Source organism: Sinocyclocheilus grahami, unplaced genomic scaffold (genome assembly GCF_001515645.1).
Source record: "Sinocyclocheilus grahami isolate Dianchi unplaced genomic scaffold, SAMN03320097.WGS_v1.1 scaffold259.1, whole genome shotgun sequence".
Taxonomy (NCBI): Eukaryota; Metazoa; Chordata; class Actinopteri; order Cypriniformes; family Cyprinidae; genus Sinocyclocheilus; species Sinocyclocheilus grahami.
The window spans coordinates 641,288-662,679 of NW_015505438.1; the positions used below are offsets into that span (position 1 = coordinate 641,288).

General features: G+C 37.3%; 1 protein-coding gene and 1 long non-coding RNA gene across 10 annotated transcripts in view; one reads left to right on the top strand and one right to left on the bottom strand.

The window, feature by feature from the left end:
- Nucleotides 1-21,392, top strand: part of tjp2b (tight junction protein 2b (zona occludens 2)) — a 106,691-nt gene that overhangs the window by 49,859 nt on the left and 35,440 nt on the right. For 5 of the 9 annotated variants that reach the window (XM_016290432.1, XM_016290441.1, XM_016290438.1 and 2 more), the window contains 3 exons: nt 15,653-15,706; nt 20,367-20,491; nt 21,163-21,265. In XM_016290432.1, the coding sequence (XP_016145918.1) occupies nt 15,653-15,706; nt 20,367-20,491; nt 21,163-21,265 (282 nt within the window). The other 4 variants (XM_016290439.1, XM_016290433.1, XM_016290440.1 and 1 more) reach the window with 4 other exon arrangements.
- Nucleotides 1,982-13,871, bottom strand: LOC107598975 (uncharacterized). The gene is made up of 3 exons (XR_001610621.1): nt 13,544-13,871; nt 8,800-8,806; nt 1,982-1,997 (listed from the first exon to the last, which is right to left on the bottom strand). It is a non-coding gene; the product is annotated as an uncharacterized lncRNA (long non-coding RNA).

Below are 21,392 nucleotides of genomic sequence, written 5' to 3' on the forward strand. Positions count from 1 at the left end.
TATACAGTATGTGTATGCGGTGCAGAAGCAGCACGGACTCATTTTGCTTTCTCACAGGATGCGTTTGCAGTCCGCTCCTGACTGCAGTGAAGTATACCCGGGCCTATACTCCGTGCGGAAATGATCGCAGCATGACTGCTGCAGACACACCGCTCCTGGAGCGCACTGCCGGACCGCAATATCTTGCAGTGTGAACGCTCTGATACGTTAACATGGGCACGGAAAAAATACGCACCACAGACAGAGTGTGTGAACCTGGCGTTACGTTTGTATGCCCGCCCGGTCTGTTCTGTTCTCGTGCTCCATTTAGGCGCATTGCATTCTGATTGGTTCGGATAGCATACTGCTGGAGGTCAGGGGCGCGGAAAAGCATGCTTTAAAGCGATTTAGAAATCGCACAAGCTCAAATCGCGATTTTATGACGATTTCGATTAATCGCACAGCCCTACTTTTAGCTAGCTGGTTTTTGATGAATGCTGTTAGATTTATCACAATGTGCCATAACTGTTTTAAGCATTAATTGTAGAATTCATTTGTTATGGTCTGTTAGGTTCTAAAATAGGACGTGTCTTTTATTTAAGGAAACGCATGCAGAAAGGGGGAAATGTTTTATTACAAGAGGAACCATATCGAAAATGACAATGAATTTCAAGGAGACTAGTCCGCTCACAGCTCGAGCAGAAACACTCTGAATTCATAGAGGAATGTCATGGTGTATGCAGGGAGGACTGTGTGTGTGGTGTTGAAAATGTATTTGTTAAATTGCATGGTAGAAATGTGAAGGACATTTACAATCATTTACATCATATTTTATCTTCATTTAACGCTTTTTTTTTTAGCCACACATGAAACGTCCTTCTTTCTGACAGATGTCACTGAAATAGGTGTCTTCACAAATCACACTTGTCTGTGTTATAGACTCTATATGCCTCTGCCTGTCATTTGGCATGCTAACATTAGATTGGCTGAAATATCTTTGGAGGCGGGGCTTTGTAGAGAAGCTGTCTTGTTTAAGGATGTGATGAGAAGTTTGCCAAACAGTTGATATGATTGATTTGAATGGCTGACCACAGCAACTTTAATGTCATTTAAGAATCTATGAAACTTTATCAGATATATAGCAATTGATTTACATTTTTTTATTTTATTGCATTTTTATATTTAAATTTTTTAATACCACAGCTAGATTAAATTGATTTGAACGGCTCCAACATAGTGTTGTTTTGACATGAATTTTGATTGTAATTGTGCAGGGTTTTTGCAAACTTTTATAAAAAATATTACTGCTGTGCATATTTATTTTCACAGCATTCTTAAAGTATTTATTCTTCCAAAAGACACACTGTTTGATTTCTGTATAACATTTTTCAGCCTCACTCCCCAGACATGCTTGTTCAACAATCTAGATTACTAAGAGGTTCTTTCTCCATCCATTGTTGGAGTTGTTTTCTGAGACAGTTAGTGCTTTATTTTGGAGGACTGGCTGTCCAGTGAAGCAAACAAAGAGCATCAGTCTGTGGATGTCTGTCCCTGTGCTGCTTTCTGTGTAAGTGTTCACTCGCTCTATTTTTACACCCCAGTGTTCTGAGGAAAGAGTGACTGTGCTCCAGTAAGTTTTTTTCTGTTGGGGATTCATTGTTTTCTCATAGGAATGATGTCAAGGCCTTTTTGCTTTTTGGTTGCTTGTTAAATTAGTGCCTGTTTTGATGTCAGTACTGAGTAATACAAATCAACCACTTGTATAATGTTTGCCATGGAACAGCTTATGAATACACATTGTTGCTGTTATTGTAAGACATTATGACATTCCTGTAGTGCTGTCAAGGTCATGGGTTTAAAAGAAATTAACATGTAATGTTCAGTGTTTGTTGCATTGTGTCTGTCAAATTCACAAATTTAAATGTAATTATATTGTGTAATATTATTATATTAGAAAACAACTATGCTGATAATTGATTAACTTTTTTTATTAAATAATCATTAAATTGTATTTTACACTACCATTCAAAACTTTGGGATCAGTAGTTTTATTTTACATTTTTTTTTAAATAAATTAATATCTTCATTCAGCAAGGATGTATTAAACTTATCAAAAGTGACAGTAAAGACATTCATAGTGTCAAAAAAGTTTTTTTTTTTTTACAAAAATATTAAGTATCACAACTGATTTCAACATTGATAAGACATTTGTTGAGCAGCAAATCCGCATATTAGAATAATTTCTAAAGGATCATGTGACACTAAAGACTGGGGTAATGATACTGAAAATTCAGCTTTACCATGATTTTTAAACCGTAGTAATATTTCACAATATTACTGTTTTCACTGTATTTTTAATAAAATAAATGCATCCTTGGTGAGCATAAAAGACTAATTAAAAACATTAAAAAATCTTACCAACCCTAAAATTTTGAATGGTAAGAGAGATTTTTTTTAGGTAACCTTTTTAAGGTAATGTGTAAATTCATAATCATCAGTAATTATGTCTGTCTGATGTGAAAATGCCTAGGCCTGTATAATTAAATTGTACAGTAATTGAAATGAAGATCTTTTGAGTCGGGTCAAGCATATTAGAGTGTGTGTATTAGCTGCTGGGTGCATCAGCGGGTCATCATCATCTTATACTCATCTTATAGGTACTTGTTAAGGACTAGGGGTCTTGCTAATATGGACAGTGACGGCAGGAGATTGTTAGTGGGCGTAAAAGCCTCTAATCTTCTTTTCACTGCTAACAGAGACAGTGTCGTGTAGGGATGGTATTTAATCGGTCCCGGGGCTAAATTATGAAAGACCGGAGTATCGATAAGCTCTGACGTTAACGGTTCTGGTATCGGTACTGGAGAAATGAATAAAACACACATACATTTATTATTGGTATATATACACATTATCTTGCAAATTCTATCTCACCAGAGTCGCCAGCTGTTTTTCAAACATTTGTCTATGATGCATTTTTGCTATTCGCAATTCAGAAGCGAGATCGCGCGCACGCGGAGGAGCTTCAGCACGCGCAACATGAAAGCCCTGTTTAATTATGATAGAAGAGAGAACTAAACATTCAAACATCTGCTTACACTTTAGGCCTGTGGCTGTTTTATTAAGCTAATTGTATTTTTTTTATTTCGATTTTGGCTTCTAAGGATTATACAAAAGAAGAGATCTCTTAGGCCATGTCCACACGTACACGAGTATTTTTATAAACAAGTTTTTCCTTCTTCCGTTTTAAAAAAAATCTCCGTCCACATAAAAATGCAAACGTAAAATACAAAGTATACATTGGCCTTTAGTCTTTGCTGTTTTCAGGTGACGCGTGAACAAAAATGTAACTAAACATAATTTGTGTCTCGACCTCACATCCAATAATTGCAAAAGGCTTTTGTGCTTTGTTGCTTTTAGGGCCTATTGCACCGCTTTAGTTCCAGAACTAAATGTACAGTACTAAAGTAGGGTCGATTTTGCGCGAACTATTTCCCAGTACCATTTAAAGGGTTGCATTCGCACCGAGAGTGTGTACTAAGAAGTGATGTAAGCCGGTCGACAGCGCGGCGTTCAACAACAGAAACAAAGAAGAACAACATCAACAACAGGAGGATGGAGGACCCTGTGTTTTTGTAGTGTCTCGCGGGTTTCACAATAATGGACATGGAAAGTCGACGTATACGTAAAGCGATTGAAAGAACGGAAAGGAGGACTAAGAATCTCCAACAACAACTGGCAGTGCTACATTTGCTACAAGTGCCTGCACTTCAGCGTCCGTCCATCTATCGCTGTTCTCCAGACTTTTTACATTATTATTATTATATTACATTACATTATATTTTTACTTAAATGTTGTCTTCATTATTTAAAGGCACAATATGTAATTTTTGCCGCTAGAGGGCGCGTATTCAAAATAAACAAATAGACAAAGGCGTAGTTTGATGACGTCGTGACTGAGTGTGGAATCATGGGAGTTGTCGTCTTCATCCCCACAGCCGATGCAATCTGACGGGACTCGGGCAGAAATCATGTTCATGGATGAGCTAATGATTTATTAACGTAGTAGAATGAAGCAGGGTGAGGCTGAAAGCCATCAAAGCGAAACGAGGCCGCTGAACGAGCGTGACACACGGCTCAAAAGCAGCGGAGCTTTTATTATGCCACAGTCGACCGCTTCCGCTCCTTCCGGTCGTGTGTATGTGGGAGAAAAAAGCAGCGCTGTTTTATCATGCTAGATACATTTGAAAGTTCTGTTATAATGCTACTCTGTGCAGTTGTCACCGGTCTAATAAAGCGCACAACATATCAAAGCGTCTTTGTAGTTCTGGTACTATGAAAAGGTTCCCGCGGTGCGAAAGGCCCTAGTTTTGATATGTAACAAAGTCTGGACTTTCAAATATTTTCTATTTAGAAAACATGCCTTTTTGTAATGTGTATTAGTTGCTGCATTAAGCAATTTTAACCTATTTGAAGAGGGAGATTATTTTGATAAAATATGCACTATATTACATTACATTATATTTTTACTTAAATGTTGTCTTCATTATTTAAAGGCACAATATGTAATTTTTGCCGCTAGAGGGCGCGTATTCAAAATAAACAAATAGACAAAGGCGTAGTTTGATGACGTCGTGACTGAGTGTGGAATCATGGGAGTTGTCGTCTTCATCACCACAGCCGATGCAATCTGACGGGACTCAGGCAGAAATCATGTTCATGGATGAGCTAATGATTTATTAACGTAGTAGAATGAAGTAGGGTGAGGCTGAAAGCCATCAAAGCGAAACGAGGCCGCTGAACGAGCGTGACACACGGCTCAAAAGCAGCGGAGCTTTTATTATGCCACAGTCGACCGCTTCCGCTCCTTCCGGTCGTGTGTATGTGGGAGAAAAAAGCAGCACTGTTTTATCATGCTAGATACATTTGAAAGTTCTGTTATAATGCTACTCTGTGCAGTTGTCACCGGTCTAATAAAGCGCACAACATATCAAAGCGTCTTTGGTGTTTCCATGTTTTCTACAAAACAAAACTGGAAATCGAGGGGGTATGACGTCATTGGCAGGCGACACAATGACACTATGGACACGCTCCGTGTCACTAGTTAAAATTGCTTATTTCTCTGGATTTAAACATTCTTCGAAACATTTGGGATAATGTAAGTACACAAGTCAGCAAAATATATAACACTGTTCTAGTGGTTTTTGGATATTTTAATAAAAAAATCTTACATATTGTGCAATTTAGATATTGCAAATCTTACAAAACTTACATATACGTTTTTGTTACCGCCACTCTGTGTATATTCAACAATCAATTGAAACTTGATTATATCATTAAAAAAGTTTATATAAAAGCTGCTTTAAATATTTATTTACACCTCAGTTTTTGCTTGAGTGTTGATTATTGTACTTTGATTTCAGTAAAAAAATGCATCACTGATAAATACATAACACTAAAAGACTTATATATATGCTACAAATACATATGGAAGTGGAAGCCACCCTCCTAAAGCCTTTTTAAAACGTTGTAAAGTTTCATCAGCAGTGCACTATGTTAAATATTAAAGTGAACACCGTTGTCCTGCGGATCGCTGCAGTCTTTTGGGATTTCTTGGGAGTGTGTGTGTGTGTGTGTGTGTGCATAGGCTAATATTGTATACACTCCGTCAGTACACACATAAATATGTAGGTATTGATCTGTGTGTGTGTGTGTGTGTAAATGTAGGCCAGTTGTGTATTAGGATTACATAAGAAGAGGAGCCGGCAGAATCACAGCGAGAGAACGAAAGAGAGAGAGAGAGCGCAGACATGAAAACGGTGCTGTGCCGAAAGTGGGCACGCGCTGTGCAGTCGTTCAGGACTCGCCGTGGCTCCGTGAGTCTTATTTATAGTCCCTCTCTCTCTCTCCCTCGCCCTCTCTCTCCGGGTGCCTAATCTTCTCCGCCTCAGAGCTTAATTAGATTGGAGGTCGGGTGGCCATGGGGAGAGATGAGTGTGAACTGGCTCCCCTTTGGTTGCTGCGTGCGCCTGCAGAAAGCCCAGAGATGGAGGCGGCACGAAGGGGCGCGAATCGAGGTGCGGGGGGAGACCGAGGAGCTAAGGAACAGCTTCATCATCCTCTTCTCATCCAGGCATGCGTCATGCCTGCTCAGACTGCTGGTGGGGACGGAAAAAAAGGCGCTCGCAGTGGCTTGATCCTCCAGGGATAAACCCTTCCATCAGCTGCCACCTTAGAGAGAAGATTGTCGTGTTTCTACCCCCCTTTCCTAGATCCCGCAGTAGGCTCTATTTGTACGGAGTTGGTTTGTATGGCGTTAGTGGGCGTGTTTTGTTATTGTGTGCAAAGTTTCGTGACGTGACGTGTCGTGCTGTATGTCAGCAAAGCGTTTGGGTTTGTGAATCGTTTGTGCTTGGGGAAAGTTGTGTTTTTGTGTTGCGTCAGTTTGATGTTGCTAGTTGAAATGAAACTTTGCGAACTAATGATAATGAGTGGAACGTAAACCGCAGATTGAAGGTTTGAACGAAGCATCCTAGTTGGCATGCGTGAGCCGGTAATGCAGGTGCAGGTGTGTGCGTGTGGACTTCACTGGCTCCTGTCGCATAGCGTAGCTTTTGCTGGCAGCGGCTGCGCTGTCTCTGTTGATCCATCTGCCGTGCTGTTTAAACTCTTTCTCTGTCTGGGTTTTCTGCTTCTGTCATTGCTGTGAGAGGCAGAGGGGAGCAGGTGTTTGGGTCTCTGTATCCCTCAGGTGTGAGGAATATTTTTAGAGTGTTTCTGGATTGATGTGTATGTGTGTGTGCATTTGAGCTGGGTAATGAGTATATTCACATATATTAGCAATGAAGTTAAGCTACATTATGAATATCGCAATTATTTCAATGCATTTTCCCAGTAAGTTTGCTAAAATCATTAGATTAATTTTAGAGATGCACCGATCGATCAGCCAGGGATCGGAATCGGACGATTTTCATCATGATCGGCCCGGATCGGTGAATCGGCCGATCGGAAACGATTTTGTAGGCCGATATGGCTAGGAACTATACTCAGTTTTCGTTTCCGTAACATTTCCGTCGGTCTTAGTACACAATGTAACTACAGAAGAGTCAAGTTTTAAATAGGAAAAATATAAAAACTCTTTGGTCATTTTTGAGCGAGATGCTAATGGTCTAAACAGACTCAATGATCTATGCTAAGCTAAGCTAAAAGTGCTACCGCCTTATTTTATATTTGATTGCTTTAATTTCTGTACTCTTTCTTAACTGAATAAAAACTTTTCATAGCTCTCTTTATTCTATTGCATTTATTTGTGCTGTTGTTTGCAATTTTTTTTTATTTGTTCTTATTTTATTACTGACTTTTTACTTGTGTTTTTTTATGAAAATAAAACTTTGCGTTGAAGAAAAGTAGATTTTTGTTTGCTAACAAAAAAATCGGAAATCGGAATCGACCAAGAAAATTGCAATCGGTGCATCTCTGATTAATTTCACAAATTGTTTCACAACTTGCATATAGGAGAATGTTAGGACAAATCTTTCAGCATCTCTGTTCTTAAACACTTTTAAACTTAAATTGCAAAATTGGCCATAGAGTTTGAGTTAAGGTGACTTTGTGAATCGGATCAAACTATTTGAATCAGTTCAGAACATTAATTTCACAAATTGTTTCACAACTTGCATATAGGAGAATGTTAGGACAAAACTTTCAGCATCTCTGTTCTTAAACACTTTTAAACTTAAATTGCAAAATTGGCCATAGAGTTTGAGTTAAGGTGACTTTGTGAATCGGATCAAACTATTTGAATCAGTTCAGAACTTTACCTCAGTGATTCATTTGCACATCACTTTAAGTGTGTAATTTAAATATTTGAATAAAATACATGTAAACATCGCTGTTTATAGCTAGGCATTGTTGTATTGGTTTGTATAAATGAAAATAAGTATATTTAATATTTCTTGTGCTCATTTAGTTTAGAAACATGCTTTCATTATTTTTAAATAGATTTTAATGTGTTTTAGAATTTAGTGTGATTTAAGATGCTACATTTAAAGAGATGGTTCATCCAAAAATGAAAATTCATGTCATGTCATTCCAAACTTATAAAACCTTTGTTCATCTTCGGAACACAAATTAAGATATTTTTGATGAAATCCGAGAGCTTTCTGACCATGCATAGACAGCAAGGGAACTACCATGTTCAAGGCCCAGAAAGGTAGTAAGGACATTGTTAAAATAGTCCATGTGACATCAGTGGTTCCACTGTAATTTTATGAAGCTATAAGAATACTTTTTGTGTGCAAAAAGTCTTGAATTTGACCAAAAATATCTTAATTTGTGTTCTGAAGATGGACAAAGGCCTTAAGGGTTTGGAACAATATGAGGGCGAGTAATTAATGACAGAATTTTAATTTTTGGGCGAATTATCCCTTTAGGTAATTTTAATTTGCTAGTTAATAGCAATTTATAGCTTTGTCAAATAAAAAGTAAACATTTTCTGCGATTTTTGTGTAAAATAACTGAACGTTTGATTTTTACAATTTTGTAAACGTTGCATTTGTCATCATTACGTTTTGTAATTGTAAAAGTATTATAATTGACCAACCTGCTTTATAGATATTAGCATCGGCTATTAAAAAAAACCCATAGTGGTTGACTGCTAATAAATATCAACCAGGACTTCTCTGTCATATGGAGGGGTGTTTTTACTATACAGTTGTGCTTTTGTTTTTGCTCAGGTGCTCTGTTGACAAGTGTGGCGGCCGATTTACTGCTCTAGTGGGTATGTGGGTGTAGTGTGTGTGTGTGTTTGTGCACGTCATATACCTCCCTCCTTGTCACACGTCTAACCTGTTGTATCTGCTGTGTGGACAGGCTGTTCAGACTTGTTAACGTGACGGGCTGTGGTCTGCAGGTTGAGTTTACATGCTGTCCCAGCAGCACTGCTCTCTCGGGTCTGTGTGGTGTGCGGCTTCATGCTGATGGGCCTGTCGACAGGAAACCGTGTTGCAGACACATCTCAGCGTATTGGGACTAGCAGGGTCCTCTTCTCAGGCTGCTCACAGGGTCCTGTCCCTCTGAGACTGAGCCAAGCCAGGGAGAGATGAGAGACTTGACCTTGTTGTGAGGAGTTTACTAAATAAGACTGGAGAAAGAAATGGAGGGATTTTTAGGTTACTTATCAGGAGGGATGAGTGATGGTTTCCTGTGGATTTTTTTTCTTCTTTTTTTGGGGTCTAGATTTGCGTTATTAGAAAGATTGTATTTTATTTTATTTTATTTTACACACAGCCCTAGTGTGTACTGCATGTGTAAAATTATCAGACTTGAACCTGTCTCACCAGCATGATAACCAAGGCTTAACAAATCTGGAGCATGTGTACTAGGAGTTTCAGTGTAATTAGACAGGAAAAAAACAATGTATACAAATCTTTCATTTGTATATATTGAAATGTTTTGCAGAGTATTGTTAGTGCTTTTTTGATGCATTAGGACATTGCAGTGATATATTTTAAGTTTGCATCACCCTGGTTCGCTTGACAAAAACCCAATAGGATTTTTCTTTTGACTTTTGGATTATTGCAGAAAATATCTCTTCAACCAACAAAGATGTATGATTCTTGTATGTTCTGTTCATCAAGATAATCTTCATGAATGAACTTTTATGAATTTTGAAGTCTAAATACAATTGCCATAAGTTAAAAGCTAAAAGTAGACTATAAACAAACTACACCCACTTCAGCATCACCATCACTAAGCTTTTGACAACTCTTTAAGTGTTTATTTAAAGAATACATTTTCCCTTAAAGTTTGAAGTATAATTTGCAAGAGTACGATTATAAAGACATTGGAGCTGTGGAAGGGGAAATGAGTTTAATGGAAATGACGTTTAATGTCACAGACACTGTATTCCCATTTAGCCACTTGATAGCAACCGCCTTTTCGAAGACAAGTAAATGCTTTTAAAAATCTCAAGGGGGTATTACTGATGTATTTTATTTTGTAGAATAAAACATGAAAATATCTTGAACTTGTTCACCACAGACCTTATATCAGGCATTTAAACAAAAACCTGTTAAAAAAAACAACCCCATTGATTTCAGGACGATAGACCTAGAAGTGCTAAAAAGGCTCTCGTTTATGGTTTTGGCCTACAAAAATACTTCATCCTTGCAGCTGTCTATAGGGATGTGCCTGCTTCAGCTTTAACAATGACTTTATAAATGTCATAAAACAGATATGATTACATTCCTCTAAATAACTCCTCTGAAGCCATGCAATAGTGAAATATAAAACTGAAATGTAAAGTTTTGTTTGCTGAAACCCTTCCCCACATTCATAGCTCTTTAATCCTGTCATGTGAGTTCAGATTAGTTTTGACGTCAGTGACGATCATCATCCAATATTTCATGATTTTCATTGACATCAAACCAGATCGTCATACTGGTTTGGAACAACATGATGGTGAACTGTTAGTTAATGCTCATACAGTTTGCTCATAAATGCATTTTTGTTTAGTACCTTGGTCAGGCAAACTAGATTAAGAGAAAATGTCCATAATTGTTGTTCCTTTTAATATTTGGAAAGCCCTCAGGGACATTCCTGTGGCGTGCTTTGATTTATGAAGCGAGCAGCTTTGTAATTTTACATTTAGCTATGAAACTTTCCATCATTTTTCCTGAACAAGGAGGTGAGTGCTTTGTAGAAGCAGCCTGAACTGCCTTCAAATAATGCAGCATCTTTAGCTCTCTCGCTATCTGTCTTTCTCATCACAGTCTTATGAATAATATCTCCACTAGCCACCCACAGAAAACAGCCCAGCACAGGAGGAGAGGAGGAGAGCTGTCTTAGCTTATCAGCATCAGGCCCTTTATTCACTTTATCTCTGTGGATTAGTTTTATTTGCTGCATAGCGCACAATCCGAGCGCCTGTGGAGAGGCAAACAAATGCACATGTCCACACTAATTGTACTCTTCCGTAGTAGTCCGAGGGCAGATATCTGCAGGCAGAATCCTCCAATTAGAGCCGCACGCCAACAGAGACGAGGGGAAATGTGTGTGTTTGTGAAGAAAACTAAAGGGAAGTGCAGAAAATGAAAAACAAAATGTATATTTCGCACTGCTTCACTAAAGATATGCGCCTCGCCTATTTTTGAAGGTAAGAGTGTGCGCTCGAATATGCTCTAGAACTGCTCTCGCGATACTTTGATGCCATTCACCAGTCAGTCTGCGCAGCGCTGCTTCAAGTCGAACACACCTATTGGGTTTGTGGTGTTGTTGTGCGTGCTAGGGAACGTATATCCGCCATATGTCATCGCGTCGCTATATCATTGATATCGCGATATGACACTTTTTTTTTTTTCATGTAAAAATTTATACCGGTATTATCATGGACAGTATGATATGGCACACCCCTATATACTCACATAAAGTAGTATAAATTATAAAGCAAATCTCGGCTGTTTAAGGTCCCAAAAATGTAAACTGTATTATTGCACAGTGATATATTATATCCAACTTGATTTGCATACATGTTAGGTTGTCATAAATACCAATCGCGATACCATTCGGTACTGAAATTTAAAAAACTTCCATTTCCCGTGTAGCATTTGGACCAATCAGACACACAACTTTTTGTTATATTTAACAAATAATATCGAACTCCCCATCACCTAACCAAATGGCCAATTACGAGGGTCTATGGACCCTTCCCCCGAAATGCACCTAACACCTCAGAAAGGCAGAACAGGCCTCTGGTTCCATGGTAACCAATGCTGATATCACTGGCTTTATGGCCTAAAAGGAATGCAGGGGATAAACTCCCTCATTTTCCTCATAAGAAAGGCACAAATGCACAGGAGAAACTGACTTTTCTACTAATTAATTCATAGGAAAACCTTCTTTGAATGAACACCCATTTTCTTCAGGCCATTGTGTATATTATTGCTGTGTTGTATTTAATCTGTTGTATTATAGACTATTTTTATTCATGCGTACGATAAACCACTCATTCAGATAAGTAACTATTTCATGTCTAGTATCTATGAATTCGCCTTCCTATGATCGAAACAAGTGTGTATATTATATGCTGATACCTATGCAACATATTGATGTTCTAAGAATCGGTACTAATTTGTGCCTCAACACTCCAGCGAATTACATATGCAAAATACCATGCTTACAGACAAAGACTCATAAAAATTACCATTCGGTACTGAAATTTAAAAAACTTCCATTTCCCGCTAACATTTGAGCACTGTTCAGTGTCTATCAGTGGATCCCTAATATGTCTGGATATAGATGGACCCCAGATAGATGCAGCTATCAAACACTCCCGTGTGTTTCTGTGTGAGTGCTCGGTGAAGAGCGTGAAGCGATGATCATTGAAGCCAATCACAGACGGATCTGTTGAGCGTAGGACTGCATGATTAATCGAATGCGATTGTCATGCGCATCTTGCCAGTAAAGCCGGTTCTGTGATTAGTAGTAAATCTCCAGCACATGCTTTCAGATGGAGCAGCATTTCCTAGACAGAGCCGTAGTTCACTGACAAGCTACGCAAAATCGTGTTCATAATCGCAGATGATTTAATCGCGCAATTATGAAAGCTGTTTGCATAGCTTGTCAGTGAACTACGGCTCTGTGTAGTAAATGCTGTTCCATCTGAAAGCACGTGAAAATACCACATTTAATAACATGTTTTTACTCCAAACTCACTTCATAACGTCAGTCGAGTGTTTGAAATAAATCCGTCTCTGAGATGATGTGGCTTCTTACACAGAACATATTTCATAGTATTCCAAGAAGTGATAAAGGCTATGTCGACTAGCATTGCATTATTATATACTTTTATTATTATAAAAATTATAAGACGAACTCAGATAAACTATATATTGTCGTAGTTGTGTTTATTAGTCACATTGAATCAATTAAAGCAGTTAAATCTTTTGTTTATTCAGCAACCGCTATAGGCATTTCCTGGGTTGCTTCTGCAAGGCATATTTGGAGTTTCAGCACGAGAGCGCCCTCTGGCCTTCGGATGGAGATTTACTGCTGATCACAGAACCGTGCTTCACTGAAATATACGCATGACAATCGCAGCTTCTGTAATCACGATTCATCGCCTTTGCGATTTAATATCGAATAATCGTGCAGCCCTAGTTGAGCGCATGAACACAATGACCAATCAGCGCTGTTTAAGAATCCGTTCAACAGGGCTCAAATGTTAGCGGGAAATTAACGTTTTTAAAATTTCAGTACCGAATGGTACTTTTGACAACACTAATACATATATAATACATGCACCTAAAGCGATATATACTGTATACTATTCAGCAAATCGTAACTGCCTGATTTTTTTATTTCATCGCAAAATGTAACTAGCGCTCAACACTTAAAATAACGGTATATAAAGGCGCTTTCTCACCGGAGAAACCTTTTCATAGTTCCTAGAACTATTGGCGGAAGTTCCAGCTTTTTGGTGTGTTCAGTTTGCAGGTTCCTAGTTCTAGGAAACTCTATATCTAGATTTTCATGCTCACAATTTACGCAAGGATTTACATGTTTACACTCCGTTATCACAAAACCCGCAACACACATCAAAAACATGTAACATTGTAAATGCTAAATGCCGCGAATAAAGACATCCCTATTGACCGCTTCAGAGTTCCTGTTGCCGGTGCGAATGCAACCAGGAAAACAGCCCGAGGGAGTAATTGGTTCTCTCAGAACGACCCTGTTGGCTTCTTTATAGAACTAAGTTCCTAGAATATGCGGTGCAAAGGCGCTTGTAAGTATGTTCAACTTTATCTGGATACATACGATATACTGTGCTCATGTAAGGTGATATATACTAAATCAAACCTCAACTGCTTGATTGCCTGTATCTTTGCAAAATGTAAACTTTATTATCGTCCAGCTCTAATCTGCTAGATGTGACTATATGGAATGAAAATAATAAAATATTATAAATATTAACATCACTATTTGTCTGTGAAGCTGTTTTCATATTATGTGTATTGTGAAAAGTGCTGTATAAATAAGTTTGACTTGACATGGTAAGGAGAAACGTTTAATGAAAGTAGATTCAGGTGTAGATTAGGATATTGTTTAGATTAAACAGAATCTTATTTAAAGACTTCTATTTTAAGAAGCTTTAACTGGACATGTTGTCAAAGTCACCATGGTTTAACCTTGTGTCGTCATGGTTTAGTTGAGGTTGGGTTGTACTGTGACTGTTTCCAGTTAATCATCAATATTGATGGGTATGTCTGTCTGTTCTTTGGAACAAACACACCCTTGAGCCGTGTGTGTGTGTGTGTGTGTGTGTGTGTGTGTGAGTTTGTCGGGCCGGTTGTTTATATGTGTTTTAAAGATACACAGGGATATACAGACCCTGGTGTCATGTTTAAGGACATTGGCTTGCATAGATCTGTGAGTTGACATGGATTCAGTCTTCATATGTCTTTATTATTCTTAAAAATAAAAAATGGTGCTTTCGCCCTTGTGAGCTGTGGAAATGACAGGCCCATCCTTCATACACACTCTTCTGCCATATGCGGTAGACCCTCAGTTTGATGCAGTGACATAATGAGTCGTACCAAATAATGAGGCGTTCACAGGTATTTCTGGATGTTACCATAAAGCTGGGGAGGGGAGGGTCTTCATGTATTGACCGATATTCATTTTCATTATCTCATTATAAGGAATATACTTGGTTATTTAAAACTTTACGGTGAAGTGTGTAAAATAAAATAGCATGATAAAAATCTAATTTATACTTTTGTTCAAAATTTGGTGTTGGATATATTTTTTTATGTTTTTTAAAGTGTCTTAGGCACACCAAAGCTGTATTTATTTGATAAAAAAATACGGTCAATCAGTAATATTGGGAAATATTATTACAGTTTAATAAAAACTAAAATTTAATATTAAAAAAAGAGTATTAATAAATATTATTATTTATATTTGTGGAAGTTGTGATGCATTTTGGAGGATTATTTGATGAATATAAAAGCCGAACAGCATTTATTTAAAATGGAAATCTGTTGGTAACATATTTTAAATGTCTTTACACATCAATTTAGTGCATCGTTGCTGAACTGACTTCTTTAATAAAAAATATACTGACCCCAAAAGTTTGAATGGTATTTTCAGTAAAAACAGATAAAAAAGGATAAAAATATATATATATATATATATAAGTAGTTTCCCCAACACATTTCCCATTTCTTTATTCCATAACTGGTATATAAGACAGTATTTTAACTTAAAAAAATGACACACTTTACCTTTAAAGTGTATAGATAGAATCTGTGGTATTCTGTAGAATAAGAGAAAATTATAGAACGTAATTTTGACTTCAGATTGAACTTTGTTTGTAAAAATCGTTGAAAGAAAGAAACATTTTTGACTTGGGTTTATTATTCTAGGAGGAGAACCTACTGATTGTCCAATGCAATTGCCACAGATGCTGTCTCGCTCAAGTTGTACTTGACCAGGAACATTCCTTTAATGTTATGTGTGCATCCATGTCATTATGAAATAATTAGTTCAGGACACTTCATTTAGGACCAATTTGTGTATGAGCCACTCAACCCTACGTCACATCGCACAGCATACTAACTTTAGTGATGCCTGACTGGTGATAAATGATAGTTTCTTTCTCTTTTCCACACAGAGCTCAGGAATGGAGGAGACGGTTTGGGAGCAGTACACTGTGACTCTACAGCGGGTATGAAACTCTGTTACATGAACTAACTTACTCAATACAGGTTTAAGAGTTACATGTTTAGAAATGTGTTGTAGAAGAGCGGCAGGGCTGTGAACCAGAAGTTTCATGCTTGTAGCCAAAGAGGCCACAGAACACACACTGCACAGATGGATGGCCCTCTTAACAAACAGACTAGAACCTCCTGCGGTACCCAGGCTAAACACTCTACCAGCCTCTCTAACACACAACAATATCTGAAACTCACCGACACTGATGTGCTGGATCTAGGAGAATATAATCTTTAAGATTATGATTATATCTGAATATTAACAATGACCATGTTTACATCCACATTTGGTTTAGGCTTTACTCTGAAGAATGTTTTTTATGTTTTTTATTCCAGTATACACTACTGTTCAAAAGTTTGGAGAATGAAAGACTCTTATCTTCAACAAGGCTGTTTTTTTTTTAACCTAAAATACAGTAATATTGTGAGATATTATTGCAATTTTAAATAACTGTTTTGTATTTTAATAGGTTTTAAAATGAAATGTATTTCTGTGATGCAAGGCTTTTGATGCAAGAGTTTTCAACATCATTACTCCAGCATCAATGTCACATGATCCAGCAGAAACCATTCTAATATGCTTATTTGCTGCTCAAGAAACATTTCTAATTATTATCAATATTGCAAAATAGTTGTGCTGCTTTATTGTACTGTATATTATATATGGGTCTATATGGTGACATTTTTTTCCAGGATTCTTTAATGAAAAGAAAGTTCAAAAGAACTTATTTGAAATAGAAATCTTCTGTTACATTATAGTAGGGGTGTTGCTTTTTATTTATTTATTTATTTTTTCAGATAAATGCTGATCTTTGGATCTTTCTATTCATCAAAGAGTCCTGAAAAAAATGTACTCAACTGTTTTAAATATTGATAATCAGCAAATTGATTTTCCAAAAAGACTGGAATAATGATGCTGAAAATTCAGCTTTGATCACAGGAATAAATTACATTTTAAAATATATTCAAATAGAAAGCAGCTATTTTAAATAGTAAAAATATAAAAATTTTTTACTGTTTTTGCTGTACTTTGGATCAAATAAATTCAGGCTTGGTGAGCAGAAGTATAAACAACAACAACAACGGAAAAAAAACAACAAAAACGTTACTGAAAATGCAAACTGATTGTCTGCCAGCAGAAGGCGCTGTGAGAGCGGTAGATCTAGCGGTTTCCCCGGTAACGGCTGTAATGAAATCAGCTCCGCTCATGAATGCCTCTTTATCAGATAAAATAAAAATGTCATCGAAACTTTTCTGAAGACAGTCCTTTCCCTTCAGAGATACATTCATATAAAACACCCGCGACGTGTTTTGATTTTGATATGTGCAGTGCTCATGTTTATTCAACGAAGTCAAACGCCACAAATAAATTAATGTATGGGAAACACTGGTAATGTATATCGAAATATCGGAAATGTGTTTAAAAATCATATCACCGTTATTGAAAAAAATTATATCGCGACACATATTGATATTGAATTATTGTCCAGCCCTATTACAAGCAATAGCAGAAAATAAATACAATATAACAAAGACACAAATTAAATAAACAGTGCTTTTCAGGTTTTTCAGGCAGATCTAAAAGAAATTCTTAGGTACAGAAATGTAATAATCAAATGTAAAATAACACTGCATAGTCTTCACTGTATAGATTAAATATAGATTAATCCTTATAAAAGTTGTTCAGTCAAAATCTGAGATTTTTTTCTTTGGCAGAAATTTTCTGTTAGTCTGCTTTCCCTTTAAGAAGAAAAGCACAGATCCAATATATTGATACACATGCGTTTTCTTTCTTAACTGTTTACGTTAAGACATAGGCCTAACCGACATTTGTAATTTGGTCTATTTGTTCATCCATGCACAATAAAAGCAGAAGAGAGCTCAATTAGGTATTAGTGGGCTGTCGATACGTCTGTCTGTATGCGTGCGCTTTGGATGTGTGCCCGTGTCACTGCACGCTGAAAACTTCTCACAAGCGCTCGACAATTCCGTCAGCTATCCAGAGCGTCTTTTACGCTCGCCCTTCAGGCAGTCTTATCATCCTGACACGTGATTTGAACGAGAATGCATGCATTAGCAGCAATGCATAGACGGACATTGGTGAAAATGTGGACAGTGTTAAAATAAGGTGCCTATTTATACTACAGATATCGATATTTTACATGTGGCATCGATACATCGTATCTTTAGACGTTTAATAGATGTATCGATCCATATCGATGGATCATTACACCCCTACATTATAGATGTCTTTACTGTCACTTTTGATCAGTTTAATGCATCCTTACTGAATAAAAGTATTATTTTCTTAAATCTTACTGATCGCGGTACGACGAAGGCTGTCCCAATTCGAAGGCTCTTTCAAATGCAGCCTTTGAAGTCTGAGTCCTTCGAAGGATGTAGCCTTTGAATTGGGACACAGCTATGGTTGTCATTTTTACCAACAACTCGTGCTTGTTTCTCCTTTGTACAAGTGCTTCAGCCCATCAGAAGTTACCCCTCCCCCCTCTCTTCCCATCTTCTCCTTCTTTCCTCCTATTCTTTCTTCCTCCAACATCAAGCACAACAGGATGTGCATCTTTTATCTCGCACATGACAGATCGCAAGGGTTCACACACGCTATCCAAACACACTGACGCTATCACCACCATCTCCACATCAGACTCATCCTGGGAAAACATCTCAGCACTTTGGGATGTCAGATTGCTGAGTTCAGATAAGAATAGACTCATTTATTACTGCAACATAAAAGCAAGGATATAATCTTTGGAAAATTTGGGGGGAAAAGGGTACTTAGAAGTTTATGTGGCATATCATGATCTATATCACTACTGTGATATTCACTTACTCAGACCATAATATGGTTACCGCCCACCTTTAGAGTCACTGGCAGTCTGTTCAGCACCGTTCATACATTTTCACAGCTGATTCTGATTGACGATTCTTTTTAATAGATTCCCAATTTTTTCATTAAGCAATAGATAAGAAAAAATGAAAGGGTACATGAATAAGAAATACAATATAGTGCCAACAGTTGTTTTAAATTAGAGCAAAAAAACAGAATGGTTTGACTTTAGCTTTATACAATTTCATAAAATTACAATAAAATGGTAAAACTTCAGTATAGGGACCAGTTCTCACTATTAACTAGTTGCTTATTAGCATGCCTATTAATAACATATTGGCTGTTTATTAGTACTTATAAAGCATATTTTCTGCATGACCATATGGACCCTTTTCACAGGACTGTGATGACACGTTTAATGGTCAACATCAGCATCATAAAGTTTTTTATATATATATATATATATATATTTTTTTTTTTTTTAAATGAATGTATATTTATAACACTATACTTTTTACTACATTGCCTTTGCATTAAACTACAAAAAAACTAGTTAATGCTGATGCGAGGGTGTTTCTAATGCAGCATCTATGGGAGGGACGGTAAATTTGACATCGTTCTCTCTTCTGACTGCCGTTATCAGTCTCTTGCAATTTTTTTCCTTTTTTTGAAAATCATAAAAACACTATCGTGGAGTTTTTCTTTTGCTATTTGAGCAAATGGGAATGCAAAAAATGAAATGACAATCCTACACGGAACTAAGGCTGAGGGATGCACCTAAAATTTGAAGTCTTGATATCTATCTAAATTATGCAAGTATTTCACAAGCTAAGAACATAAGTCTATCAGTGGTTTCTTGTTTAAGAGAGGCTCTGTGCATGACACTATGTTCCCACTAGCATTAAAAACTCTTTCAAATGGGGAACTAGTTGCTGGAATGCATAAGCACTTCTTGGCTAGTTTTGCAGGAGGAGTAAAATTGCCTATTTGTGCCGACTTCGGCACATGAATCTTAATTTTCAGCAATATTCAGTTATCCTCGTCTGTTCATAACCATTAACACTTAAAATACTCATTGTCTGTTTTTGGGTGAAATGTCAGTTCAAAATTGTCATGCCAAATATCTTTGTAGTTCCTTCACAATTTGCAACAGTTTGTGAACTTAACGCCCTGTTTACAGACTTTGTAATATTTCCATACAGATTACATTTTGGCCAGTGATTCCAATGAATTTTGTGTGCATTGGTGCACTTCCAGAGCACAGATCATCCATAAATACCGTCAAAACATTGAGGGCTGGTTGACCTGTCTCTAGATGAATCCCTCCAACACTGTAACACTCCGAAATCTTGGTTTTACTCGGTTCTGTCAGGTTTTATTTCTGGCTTTAATTGAGCCTGAATATATTTGGAGCAGATTGCATCAAGCCCGCGATACCCACTTAGACTCTATTTATTTAGCGTTCCTCTGAGGCAGGTACAGCAGGTTGTTATTTGGCCAAGCAATGAAGTGGAACCATGTCTCCATTAGCTTTGGCATGCAGTGGCTTTCTGCAAAACCGCACTGTGGCGGCACGCAGTTGCAGTTTATGAAAGATTCATCATATAAGCGCATGAACGTGATTGTGTAACACTGCTGACTATTTGTGCATTTCTATGAAGCGATATTAAACACTCCTTGTCTGGGCAGGCTGTCTGTGATATATGACTGAGGAAATGCATTAGTGGGGTTTTCACACTGAAAGCGATTTCTCTGTCTTTCTCTCACAGGACTCTAAGATGGGCTTTGGAATTGCTGTGTCCGGGGGCCGGGACAATCCAAACGTGGAGACCGGAGAGACGTCCATCATTGTGTCAGACGTGCTGCCAGGAGGACCGGCCGATGGACTGCTCTTGTACGCTTCACTCCCCTTACTAATGCTTGTGTGTTTAGCGTATTGGTAAACCATTATTTTACACCAGTTTAGGCAGGTTGATAAGTATTGGGTTTTCAAGTAGAGCTCTTCAAAATGACATGAATTCAAATATTATCATGCTTACTGTCCTAATAAATGTCTTTGGTGTTATTGTGCATGTTTTATTAGTGCATGTTGTTGTAAAGTAATCAAGGCTGGGTAAAATGATATTATCTAATAATAGAGCATTGCAATCATGGCATATTTTTGTAGGGCAACACTGAAGTTTGCATTGTTAGTGAATCTTTAACATTTAACATAACTTTTTATGAATTTTGAAGCCTAAATACAATCATCTGAATTAAAAAGCTAACTGTAGGCTATAAACTATAAACATATAAAAAAGCTGGTTTTGGCCTGCAAAAATATATTATCCATGCAGGACTCTATATCAGAGCCTACTTTTTACATTCCAGTGTAATACTGGCTGATTCAATTAAGACCAGTCCTACATTATTTCCCACTGAATATTAATTTTCAGAAATGCATCATATACTACATTATGGAGGTGAAATGCATTGCAAATGCCAAGTGTTTCAGCATAATAATATAGCATGGAATGTCTCTGTTTTGTTGTAGACTTAACATTTGTTTTGTTTTGTTGTGGACAGTGAGAATGACCGTGTGATGCAGGTCAACACCATCGCCATGGATAATGTGCCTCATTCATTTGCTGTGCAGTCACTTCGAAAAAGTGGGAAAGTGGCCAAAGTGGCAAGTATTTGTCAAGTTGACCTTTACGAGAGGCCTTCTAGAATAAGTTTACTTACTCTGGATATTAGTATAGGTTAACTTTTTTTATATACATACATACATATACATACATATATATATATATATA